General features: G+C 36.9%; 1 protein-coding gene across 6 annotated transcripts; it reads left to right on the top strand.

Moving 5' to 3' along the window:
- Nucleotides 1–222: 222 nt before the first annotated feature.
- Nucleotides 223–12,243, top strand: LOC117564280 (trichohyalin). Of its 6 annotated transcripts, XR_004571832.2 has the most exons (13): nt 226–499; nt 566–710; nt 781–1,367; nt 2,068–2,155; nt 2,223–2,320; nt 2,402–2,509; nt 2,762–6,955; nt 9,034–9,129; nt 9,201–9,481; nt 9,553–9,652; nt 10,178–10,516; nt 10,715–11,951; nt 12,016–12,032. XR_004571832.2 is itself a non-coding variant. In XM_034244508.2 (12 exons), the coding sequence occupies exons 1-12, from the start codon at nt 461–463 to the stop codon at nt 11,648–11,650; spliced, it is 7,008 nt and encodes a 2,335-aa protein (XP_034100399.1). In that variant the 5' UTR covers nt 225–460; the 3' UTR covers nt 11,651–12,243. The 6 variants fall into 6 exon arrangements, 5 of the variants coding, with proteins under 5 accessions (XP_034102728.1, XP_034100399.1, XP_034101937.1 ...); XM_034244508.2 differs by having other exon boundaries at nt 225–499; nt 10,718–12,243; XM_034243386.2 differs by having other exon boundaries at nt 10,715–12,242.
- The last annotated feature ends 1,025 nt before the right edge of the window (nt 12,244–13,268 follow it).

Here is a 13,268-nt window from a genome sequence, read left to right as displayed (position 1 = left end):
AGTTTTTTGATTAAATACATCGAAATTATTAAATGCAATGCAATATTTTTCAATTTCTTTATTTATAATGTTATGAGTTAATTATGTTGTACATATTGATGATTTTATGTGTTGCATCAGAACTGATGCGTTGAAGGATGCGTCAGTGGTGAAAACGATGCCGAATGCATCCCTGTGACCAAATTGAGTTTGATGCAAAGAAATTTATCGCAATCGTAGCAAGCCCGCTTATTTTGTAGGCATAAGGTTATGCTATTTCAAAATTAACGTGGATTTGTTCTGTTGTGTGTTGTAAATGCGTGTGTAGCTTTCTGCAATTTTGGACTTTTTTTTGTCAAAAAAGACAAATAATTGTGAACATTATGAAACAAGTGCATTGTCGAATATAGTGAAGTCCACAGGAAATCTTACGCGTCCTTTGTATAATTTTTTTTTTTTTGTTGTTTTGTGTGTAAAAAAAATGGAGCCTCGTGCTTGGAAGAAGTTGCTCCTGAAATGGGTAAATTTTACTTAGAGTCAAATCAATTTCTGAAAACTGAATACAAATTTGCTATGTATTTGAAAGGTGAACGAGTGCCATTTCATTGAGAATATCACATCTCTAGAAGAGTCAGATATTGAAGCCTTTTATGCCATCTATGAGCAGTACGCTAATTTTGAACCTGGTCAAAATTCATCATGTTTGGAACCTCTACAAATATTTCTAAAAGGTTTGTGGATTGTGTGCGGACCCCATTATTTTACTCTAAACTCATATTCAATTATCAATGCAATTTGCAGATATCTATGCAGATTTCACACCCATATTCGATGGCGAAGGCCGAGTAGCAACGACAGATTATGTTTATGTTTATACACTGTTAATGCATTATACTTGCGTTCAGAAGCCCAACAAATACTTTCATAATATCTGTAAAAATTTACCAGAGACTGTTCAGCAATGTATCGCGGAGTTTTTTAAGCAGACTGTAGATGGATTGCAGCTGACACGCGATTGCCTGCAGCAGACCATTGTCAATATCCAAATACAGAATGACATTGATGAGGACAGTTTTCTAGTTCCTCTAGTTCCACAGAGCTCAACACCGGATCGTTTAACTATGCATCGCAATGGTAATTGCAGTTCGTCCATCACCAGCATTACACCATTGCCAAGGGATGTCACAAACTGTTTATCTATATCGCTTGCGGACAGCAGCAACAACAAGGATTCGTCTTCAATAGTTAGTGCGACGATGGAGAACTCATCCGCGTTGCTGCTGCAGCGAGAGCGCCGCAGCACAATGAACGAAATCCAAATGTGTGCTCCGGCAACTCCGAAAACTGAGTTACTTGATCAGCGGACGCGAGAATTATTTGGATTGCGAGTAAGTTAAATTGAACCCCTTTTTGTAATATAGTACGTTGTTGAGCGGCCTTTTTCCCTTTTGCCTCCATAACGCCATTAAGTCTAGTTTTTGTCAGGTTTGCCATTAGTCGCTCATTGGTTTCTGTTTTTCCGGTTGCCAACCTTTATTGCCTGTCGTTTGTGGCCTATGTGTGGTGGATATTTCGAAGCAAGCCGAACCGAACGAATTTACAAAGATCAATACTTTTCGGCTCAAGTCATAAAGCAATAAAAATAATGCACTTTGAATATTATTTCTTGCTCAATGATTTCGCTACTGCCATTTTCAAATTTGTTTATTACTTGTCTGGGATTTAGATCTTTTCTGTCGCGATGGTTTTATTGCACAAGTTATTTTCAACATATGTTTTTATGACCATCATATATATTTGGCTGGAGTACCGATCGTAAAATACTGTTTATTATTTTTAATTCCTGTTTAAAAAAGAATGATAAGTTATTGACAGTATCAACTGTATTAAAATGAAGACATTTAAAACATTTGCGAATATGTCATTTTTATACAGTTATCCTTATATTGCAAATACAATTACGTGACCTTTGGAAATACCGAACATATTATATGGTAGTGCACATTATGTTTATACACTTGTGTCTGCATTATAATATATATAATCTCATATTAATCGTATCCCTACAATGACATTTGTCTCTCACAGGCTCAACTTGAAACAGAGAGGTACGAAAAAACTGTCTTAGAAGAGCAAGTTCTGGAAACTGAGAGTCTGATTAAAAAACTTACTAGAGGCAAGTACCACATGTGTATATCAGTGCGTAAATATTACTAATATCAAATATTTGTATATCATTATAGAGAACGCAGAGCAAAAGAAACAACTATTAATGCTGAAGGCGACACTAGCAAACGATAACGAAGATGAGCATAACTATGCGACCAATGAGTTTGACAATGTAATTCTTAATCCAGCAATACCATTTGCTGTGACCTACGGCAAAACCAGAATTAAAACTTTACTTTTACCTGCATTACAGATGAAACGACGTTTGATGAATGAGCTTAGCAAGAAAGAAAAGATACTTTCCGAGAAAAGCGAACAGTTGCAAGAGCTGAGAGCCGAACATGACAAGCTGGTCGGGAAGGTAAGCATACGATTTTTCGGATACACACTGAGTGTAATATACTCCTATATTAACACAATAGTTGCACGTCCTTTCTCGGGACATTTTATAGATCTTGTTAATCCGCCTCTGATCCTTTTGTGCCTTTAATTAAAATATGAATTATTCGATGTACACTTAGTAATGTGAAAGGGGACTTTCAATATTTTTAAATGGAAACTGAGATTAATTGTCAAGTTGATAAACAAATTCATATATTTTTTCTATGCTCAGTTTAAGGTGTCCGAGAAACAAGTGCTTGTGTGTATGGATCGCATCAACGAACTTGAACAGCGTCTAAATAGTTCGGAGCAATTGCTAAGTGAAAGGGGCGACGAAATGGAGCATCTTGCGCACGACAAACTGGAGTTAGAGCGGTGTCTTCAAGAGGCCCGCAATGAACTACAAAATGGACGTGAAGTGCTGAATGCTTCGTCGGATCTATTAGATACTTCACAATTGCAAAGCAGCATGAATACGACTCCAGAAAATTTAGCATCCTCCGTAATAGACAAACAGTTACGTGAAAAGGAATTGGAGAATGATCAGCTGCGTTCTGTGCTTGAACTGAATTCGCAGGAAAAGGAACGTATTGAAAGTCAACTTTTGCAGCTCATATTTAAATATAAATTAGAAAAGTCTAAGGAGTCGACACCTGAGAAGACTGCTGAAAAATCACAATCGCACATGCTGTTTATTATTGAGCAACGTATGGAACAATTGACTGTTAATATGGAGCAAGAGCACCAACGGGCTAATGAATTGCAATCTCAATATAACACAATGCAGCAACAGAATATCGATAATAATAATTACATACAAAATTTGAAAAGCGATGTAGAAAAATTAAATTGTGAATTGACAGCGAGTCAGGCCAATTTAAAGAGTACCACTGATAAAATGCTGCAAGATGAAAAAGAGATTCAGATGCGTCTCAACACCGAATTGGAGCGCTCGAAACAGTTCGGTATACAAATTGCTGAGCTGGAGCGTGATCTAGAGACACAATCCCAAACACACAAGCAGAAGCATGAACAGCTGGAACAAGATTTACTGGCTGTTAAGTCAAGCAAATTACAAGTGCAAGAGGAACTACAAACCAAAGTGAATGACTTTCAAAAACAATTAAAAGAGCTACAACAAGATCTGGAGAACTCCAGAAAAAATTGCCAGAAGTTTGAGCAGATAATTCTAGATCAAAAACTTTCAATAATTCGAGAGAAGGAAATACAGATGGAGCAGGAGGCTAAAGCAATTGCTGAAATAACAAATAAGTATAGGAGTGAACAAATGTTGCTTCAACAACAACTGGATCTCGCCAGGCAAGAACTTGAAAACCAGAAAATGGAGCAGACTCAAGTAGAAAAAGAACTCAGCACTGCCAAGATAAAGCAAGCACAACTAGAAAATGAAATACATGTAAATAACATAAAAATTACCGAGTACGAGATGAAACATGAACGAGAACTTAAGCAACAAAGTGACATCCAGAGACAACAATTGAAAGAATCGGAAAAGAAGATCACTGACTTACAACAGCAATTGAAAGAAGGTTTGAAAAAGTTAAAGCTACGTGATGAACAATTGCTGGATGATCACAAATTATTGGATGATCAAAGAAATAAATGTGAGCGTTTAGAAATACAACTTCAGGAACAAGAAGAAGATCTTAAGCAGAAATCTGATGAACAGAAACAACAATTGGAGGAATCAGAAAAGAAGATCACCGACTTACAACAGCAATTGACAGAAGGCTTGAAAAAGTTAAAGCTACGTGATGAACAATTGCTGCATGATCGCAAATTATTGGACGATCAAAGAAATATATGTGAGCGTTTAGAAACAAAACTTAAGAAACAAGAAGAAGATCTTATGCAGAATTCCGATGATCAGAAAAAACAATTGTTAGAATCGGAAAAGAAGATCACTGACTTACAAAATCAGTTGACGGAAGGGATGAAAAAGTTGGAGCAACGAGATGAACAATTGCTGCAGGATCGTAAATTACTGGACGTTGAACGAAAGAAATGTGAACATTTGGAATATGAACTTAAGAAACACGAGGATCTTAAGCATAAATCCGATGAACAGAAACAACAATTGGAAGAATCAGAAAAGAAGATCGCAGACTTACAACAGCAATTGGCAGAAGGCTTGAAAAAGTTAAAGTTACGTGATGAACAATTGTTGGATGATCGCAAATTACTGGACGATCAAAGAAATAAATGTGAGCGTTTAGAAATACAACTTAAGAAACAAGAAGAAGATCTTAAACAGAAATCCGATGAACAGAAACAACAATTGGAAGAATCAGAAAAGAAGATCGCAGACCTACAACAGCAATCGAAAGAAGCTAGAGATAAGTTGGCACAGCATGATGAACAATTGTTGGATGATCGCAAATTACTGGACTATGAAAGAAATAAATGTGAGCGTTTAGAAACACAACTTAAGAAACAAGAAGACGATCTTAAGCATAAATCGGAAGATCAGAGACAACAGTTGGAGGAAGCGGAAAAGAAGATCGCCGACTTACAACAGCAATTGACAGAAAGGTTGAAAAAGTTGGAGCAACGTGATGAACAATTGCTGCATGATCGTAAATTACTAGACGTTGAACAAAAGAAATGTGAACATTTGGAATGTGAACTTAAGAAACACGAAGATCTTAAGCAGAAATCCGATGAACAGAAACAACAATTGGAAGAATCAGAAGAGAAGATCTCAGACTTACAACAGCAATTGAAAGAAGCGAGAGATAAGTTGGCGCATTATGATGAACAATTGTTGGATGATCGCAAATTACTGGACGATGAAAGAAATAAATGTGAGCGTTTAGAAACACAACTTAAGAAACAAGAAGAAGATCTTAAGCAGAATTCCGATGATCAGAAAAATCAAATATTAGAATCGGAAAAGAAGATCACCGACATACAACTTCAGTTGACGGAAGGAATGAAAAAGTTGGAGCAACGTGATGAACAATTGCTGCATGATCGTAAATTACTGAACGTTGAACAAAAGAAATGTGAACATTTGGAATGTGAACTTAAGAAACACGAAGATCTTAAGCAGAAATCCGATGAACAGAAACAACAATTGGAAGAATCAGAAGAGAAGATCTCAGACTTACAACAGCAATTGAAAGAAGCGAGAGATAAGTTGGCACATCATGATGAACAATTGTTGAATGATTGCAAATTACTGGATGATGAAAGAAATAAATGTGAGCGTTTAGAAACACAACTTAAGAAACAAGAAGGAGATCTTAAGCAGAAATCCGAAGATCAGAGACGACAATTGGAGGAATCGGAAAAGAAGATCACCGACTTACAACAGCAATTGACAGAAAGGTTGAAAAAGTTGGAGCAACGTGATGAACAATTGTTGGATGATCGCAAATTACTGGACGTTGAACGAAAGAAATGTGAGCGTTTAGAAAATCAAATAAAGCATTTAGAAGCGAAGCATTTCGTTGGCGAAAAAGATATTAAGGATACACTTGCCAAAAAGGAGGAGGAACTGGAGAAAATTAAGACGCAACTTGATCTCACCACCAAGCGTTTGGAGAAAATGGCCGTAAAGCTTGGCGAACATCAAGCTGTCTTATCCAAAAAGCAAAGAGAGATTAATCAAGCGAAGGTCGGCCAGGACGAGCAATGGGATCTACTTCGAACATTACAACATGAGAAGGAAAGCCTGCAGGTTGAATTACGGCAGAATAAAGAGCGTGTAAAACGTGCTGAGGACAAATTGATTAATTTGGAGCATCAACGTTGTTCAGATGAGGCAGAGCGTGTTGCCAAACACGATCGAATGATTGAGCTCGAGAAAACTTGCGAAAACTTGGAAATGAAGCGAATCGAACTTGAGCAACAATTAAAAATTACTGAACAGGAAAAGCTTCGACTTAGTCAGGAGGCTGAGCATCGAACCAATGGTATTGAAAGCGCTTCAAAACAAAAAGACGAAGAAGTTAAACTTTGTCTCAAAGATGTTGGCGTTAACACTTCAGACACATTGTGTGCAAAACCAAAAGTAGATTGTAGTGCTCAGACTTCTTTCGAGAAGGATAACAATCCATTCTCTAGCCAAATCGATGCAAATACGCAAAATAAGTTGCGTGTTGTTGAGCTGCAATTATCTGAAGCTATGAAGGAACTTGATCACACTCGACAAGCACACAAAAATGTTCAGAACGAACTGGATGCCGGACTTGCTGAAATTCGAATCAGCCGCGAGACATTGCAAAAGACAAGGGAGCAAATGACGCAAGAAAATGCTAAGAGGCAGCAGCTGGAACTTGATTGCCAGATACTGCAGGCAAAGTATCGTGATTCCAAAGATGAGATTGGACGCTTTGAGCAGAAGTTGAAAGACCAGCGTCTGGAAATGGAAGGCAAATTAGACAAAATGAAGACAAAAATGGTAAGTAGATTTGTACTCTGCGGTGCTTATTTTATACTTCCGTTCTTTATGGTATGGTGGCGTTAAATAAACTAGGCGATTTAGATGAATTACGTTTTGTAAATTTGTTACTTACAAAAATAACTAACTAAAAACCAAATATGAATTTTAACGATATACATAAGTATTCATAATAAATGTCACGTCAAATTAATAAACATTGTAAAACACTTTTCGACTGTAGTAGATCCGTTAAGATTGCTTGCTCGCTTGCTAGTGTAACGTATATGTTTTGTGTAGTCGTAGATAACTCCTTTTAAAGTTGGATACTTAAACTCAATGTTGAAAATTTAAAGTTAAAGTCAATGTTTCAAAACTTCACTTTATTATTATACCCACTACCCATAGGGTATAAGGGTATTATAGCTTTGTGTCTCTAAGAAATGTATGTAGTAGGCAAAAGGAGGCATCTCAGACCCTATAAAGTATTTCTATTCTTGATCAGCGTCGGGGCGATATAGCCATGCCCGTCTGTCCGTATACCAAATAGAACCTTTGGTATACATTCCGTATTTTTCATTATGTTAATTTGGTATATTTTGAAGAAGAATACCGCCCCGTTTTGTTTTGCTTTTATTCGAAATGGGTAGCGAGTATCTCACAGACCAGCACACTCGACTGTAGCTTTCTTACTTGTTAATTAATAGAATTAGTAATTATTATAATATGAAGTGATGTTGCTTCAACTAACGTAAATTCATTTATCCGATCACCAACTCGGTTGCAAGATGTTTAATGCGTAGCGGGTATAACAATAAAGAACTATTAACCGTAATAAGGTTTTTTCGCACTTTAATGTCATTTCCTTAGGTGTAATAATTTATAATAAAATCTATAATTTTTAGCATAAAATTAGCTTGTCCAGTTCATCTATTTTCTTACTTTGTAGTTTGTTCATTTTCAGCCCTTTTTTTCTCTTTTGTGAGAATGGTTTATATATTTAGATTATTGGAAGGGTATTTCAATGTTGACTACTCTCGACTTATGCCATCTTCTTTATACATAAGACTGTCTGTTGTTGGAGTCGAGTTGAGCTTTAATCAATTTCAATAGAACACAGCAACTTCTCTCAAATACCTATCAAGGGGACTATACTCGGATTAGTGGCTTTGGCGTAGGTTCTTTTTCAAATCTAATTTTTTAATTGATGGAGTGTAGATTTCCGACAAGTCAGCTTATGCGATCCTTAACGTACACATTTGTTGCAATTCGATCAATTTGAATACATAAAATAGACAATGCAATACATTTATCTTATCGTATTTAAAACAATATCCTTCCCTTTTTCCCCTCTTTTCTTCCTCTATTGCGCCGCCTTAATCAGTCACTATCACCAAATTCCTCCACATGCACATCTAATAAACAAACTTTCATTGAATACTGCAAGTCTCAATGTCTTGAAGCCACAAATTGTTGGCAGAATGTCATCAAATCAGAAAAACAACACACACAACAATCTTGCACAGACTCAAAATTAAACTTCGATGAACAAGTTACAAAAACTTCACGAATCGGTGGATCGTGCCAAAATGCTTGTTTTAGTTCTTTGTTAATGTTGATGATGTTGATCGCCATGGCTTATATAATACTATTGAACAACAATGTTGATATTAAATTGATTACTCGAAAACCGATAGAATTTTAAGAGAAAGAGAGAGCAGAAGAAATCATTTAGAAGAAATTATTATTATTATTTTTTTTTGTATTGTTAATTATTGCGTTATTAATTTAATTCCCATGTAAAGAGTAGTTTCAAAATAAATCAATTGCGGGGCAATTTATTTTCCTAGTTTAATTCTTCTGAGTAACGTGCGAAGCGAGACATTGCCAAACAGATATTAGGTAAATGTTTAATGCCAGTTCCGTGTTTGTTATTGTCCTTGGTGTTATTTGTTAACATTTGTTGTTCGCTTCTCATTCACTTACATTTCACTTCCACTTCATTCACCACCCACTCACTCAACTGCTCTTAACTAACGCACTTAACGTGTGTGTTTCTCTGTCGTGTTTACAACCCAACACAATCTTGACAACTATAGCGCACACTCTACATGGCGGAGGTGACACGGATGAAGGAGAAACAGGAGAGTGATACAGCCGGTGTGAAGGCCGAACTGGAAAAAGTGACTGCTCAGGTAAGTCATATTTTTAACAGCTTTCCACAACTCTTCAAATTGTATAATTCTATGTTTGTTTCGCCTTCTAGAATGCCAAGTATGAGGAACATACGAGGAAGCTTTCCAATCAAATTGTGCGTCTTAATGAAAAGATTTTGGATCAGCAGAAACAAGAGGCTTTGCTGAGTACAAAGTTGCGTCACTTGCAAGAAGCACAGCAAGCGGCAAGCGAGGAATGGCAACCATTTAAACGTCCAAGTGCGCCTTCTGCTAATTTGGGTAGTAATCTGACTATGGAGGACGAAGAAGGGGAGGTCTTCAACAATACGTATTTGACAGATCTAAAGACGGGTCGTGTGCCAAATATCACGTAAGCAGCTATTCATTTATTCTATAATCATAGTAAATACTTATATCTTTTTCGTTTTTACTCCTACACAGCACTGAGGAACTACAATATCGTAATTCATTGCAGCCGCCGCATTTGAAGAGCACGTATGCGGCACAATACGACGTAGGCGTTCAGGAAGATGATCTCAAAGTAAGCCTTACTGATATACATCTAAATAGCTCTAAGAGTTGTTGAAAATAACGTCCATCAATAACAGATACTGCGGGTTGATTCGATTCAAAGCAATCGCTGCATTTCAAGACAGACTCACAGAGAAGCAAAGGAGAATTTTTCGGGTTAATTTTACTTTTGTCGCAAATTGGGTGAACTTGGCAAGGATCACAATTAATTTTTGTTTAGAAATCAAGAAATTATTAACTTTCTTTATTATATATGTTCTCGTTATAAAATTTGTCAAACAAACCAAATGTGATTGATTTGAAACCCTTGTTAATCTGTAGGCTTTGTTTTCCATTGCATAAGAGATTACTACTACTGCTATTAGACATTAAAATACTATTTACTTAATTAGGCTAGAATTTTCAGTAATGTGCACTACATAACATTCTAAAATGAGTATGAGTGGAGTATTTGTAATATATATAGTTAATGATGTGATGTTATAGTGAAGTAATTTAGATTAAAACGTATGTGATGTGCTTTTATTTGTTATAGGACTGTCAACTCAGCCTGGATGATAGTATGAGTGCACTGCTAACAGGCAATGGTGGCGGTGCCAATGCGCGCAAAAAGTCCATAGGCACACATTACAAACGTCCGGGTCCTCCAACGCCCAGTAAAAATGGTGGCCGCATGTCTTTTGGCAGCTCCGAACCGCCGCGCGAAGTATTACGCGAAACGTATGAAAATGGCACGGCCAAAACGCCGGCGCGCTTCAAAATGTTTGCCTCACGCTTCAGCATGGGCAGCAGCAGCACAAGTGGGACAGGCGGTGGCAGCGGTGTAGGTGGCGGTGGCGGTGGCGGTGGTGGTAATTTCTTGCCCCGCGATGAGGTAAGTTTGTAACCAGCAAATCTCAATTTGAATTTGTTTTGCTATTCTGTGTAAATAACTCTTATATACTATATGATATATTGCCTATTGTAATCTGCCTGTCGTCAGTCGTTGTCCTCGTTCTCGTTGTTGTCCTTGTGATTGTATGTGGTTAGGACCACAATCTTCGATTTAAAGCAAAGCTTATATCGTTTACAGCAGCAGCCTCAACATCGCCAGTTATGGACTGTGCAAAGCCGAAAACTGCATCTTGCATCTGGTTCCGATGGCCGTTTTTGCACATCAACGCCCAGAAACGTTAAACGACAATTGAACTATGACCGCCAGCGTTTGATCTTACATGATGATGCCAACTCAGCATCGGAACACCATCAGAATGCGAATGGCACACCACATTTGTCCAATGCCGAGCTGCTTGCATCGACCAACCGGCGACGCCGCCGTTTAGTGTCTACAAGCAGTGCAGACAGCAGCAGCGCTGCATCTATTCAAAGCAACAATGTCGCAAGCCAAGACAAATGTATGGAGAAGCCGAGAGTTACATTTTGCCTGCATGGGAACATCTTTGCCAAGGGCAGATCACGCATCAAGCCATCGCTTACAAAAGCGACTGTGGCCTATCGACGTCTGGAGCTGCAAAGGAAAATTCGAGAAAAACGCTTTGGACGTTTTGATCAGGAGCGTCAACTAGAACTTTATGATAAAGCAGATGATTCGCAGGAAGAGAACACAATGTCGACCCTAAGTGAGCATAACGATAATGATAACAACGCTAACTGCATTGCCGAGCACAATCGTAACTATTCGGTTGTGGATGTGACGTGTTTGTTTGCCAATCTTTTTCTCGACGACATGGATGAAACTGAGATGGTATCTGAGGTGGAACCTAAGATGGAATCTCAGACAGAATCTGAGACGCAATCTGAGATAGAATCTGAGACGCAATTTATGTTGTTGCCCCGAACATTGCCTAATGCAGCCATTACTTTTAATGTTGAGACGTCGACTACGAATAACTCATACTGGCGCTGGTCGCCAGAATTACGTTTGCACAAACGCTTTTGGAGCAGAATCCTTCTTGCACTTGTCGTCTTAATAGCGATAGGGTTGAGATTTCTCATTGATTTCAACTGATCTCCCCTCTCCATTAAGCATAGATAATTTCATCGATTCTAACATCACCATCGAGTCCAGTCATCTTCACATTCAGAACCATCGCTTACCGCAGTTTACTGCAACCACAAATACATACATATATACATCGCATACACAAACTCCCCAATCAAATGGATCTTCGATCACGGATATTATATAAGCTACATACAATCAAGTTCTCGTACTCTTTAATCATGTCATCATAGATGCAATTTTTCAAGTCAATTGTTAATCTCAATGAAATGCTGTTTAACAGGATAATCGAATGACTACAGGCAGTGTAACTTTTCACAATTCACATTTTTTTCTCATAACATTTGCAAATTTCTTTCGTCCACTTGCAGAATTCTCCTCCTAAGCGACGCCTTAGTAACATGTTCAAGCGCAAGTAGTCAAGCCAATCTTCAACAAACATTCGATTAGATTAGTTATTACAATTTTCGGTTTACTAACAATACACTTAATAAAATGTCATTTAAAATTTTCGTAAATGACATATTTGGTATGTTTCCAGTATTAATTAATAAGCACAATTTTTGTGTATTATGTATAATATTAAGAGTATCTATTTTTTTTCTTGTAATATAATTTTTGTAAAAATAAATGATAAATAATGAGTTATTACATAATTCGCATATTTTTACCGACTTGAATCGAAAATTTGGGGTTGGAATCGTTCCTGGACAAATCTTAGTAAGTCCAGATTGGTGGACATTATTTTGTTGCAGGTATTTACATCTTAGAATCTCGATTATATGTAAGTAGGAAATTCATTTTCCAAAGTCAACAATAAAAAGTAAAACAGCTACAGTTGAGAGTGTTCGACTGTGAGAAATCCGGTCCATGTAAGTATCTTCAATATGCAAACAAAAACTTGATATGTCGAAAATAATAAATGAAGTGTGTTCAAAATAACTGAACCGTTTCAGCTACCTGGATATTTGATTTTCATTATATTCAATGTCAAATTTATTACGATGTAGTGTATACGTCCTTTTTCAGCACTACATTTTTTGGAACTTTTTTTGGTGGATTACCTTTTATATATTCTTTCTAAGAGTGAGATAAAGTTGGTACTCGACGATATTTATTTAAGTCACAGAGACATATAAAAAGACAAAGTTATCAGTCTGCTATGGAAGTTTTAATTTGACTCTGTTGTGACTGATCACGAATATATATGTATATATACACACATATATAATAAGGTCGTTAATGAGCACAATACGTTTTTATCACAATTTTAACGGAATCTGAGTATTGCAGAATCCAAATTTGTTGCTCGCTAAATTGATTTGAATTTAAATGGACCAAAAATTTAAGATTCAACAAAAAACACGTAAGAAAGCTACCGTCGAGAGTGCGCGACTTTAAAATACCTGCTTGAGAATACAACAGAGTTTAAATTAGTAATTTTGTGATTAGCTTTAAAATTTAGTTTTTAGTGACATTCTTGATGTAGTCTCTGAAATTTAGGTGTTCAGAGAGATGTCTCGTATGTTGATGAGGGTGAATAATATGTAGATATGGTATACATATTTATACCTGACAATGAAATATATGTATGTATACTATGTTATATGATGTCAAAGATACA

Source organism: Drosophila albomicans, chromosome X (genome assembly GCF_009650485.2).
Source record: "Drosophila albomicans strain 15112-1751.03 chromosome X, ASM965048v2, whole genome shotgun sequence".
Taxonomy (NCBI): domain Eukaryota; kingdom Metazoa; phylum Arthropoda; class Insecta; order Diptera; family Drosophilidae; genus Drosophila; species Drosophila albomicans.
This window is presented reverse-complemented; position numbering and strand designations above follow the sequence as displayed.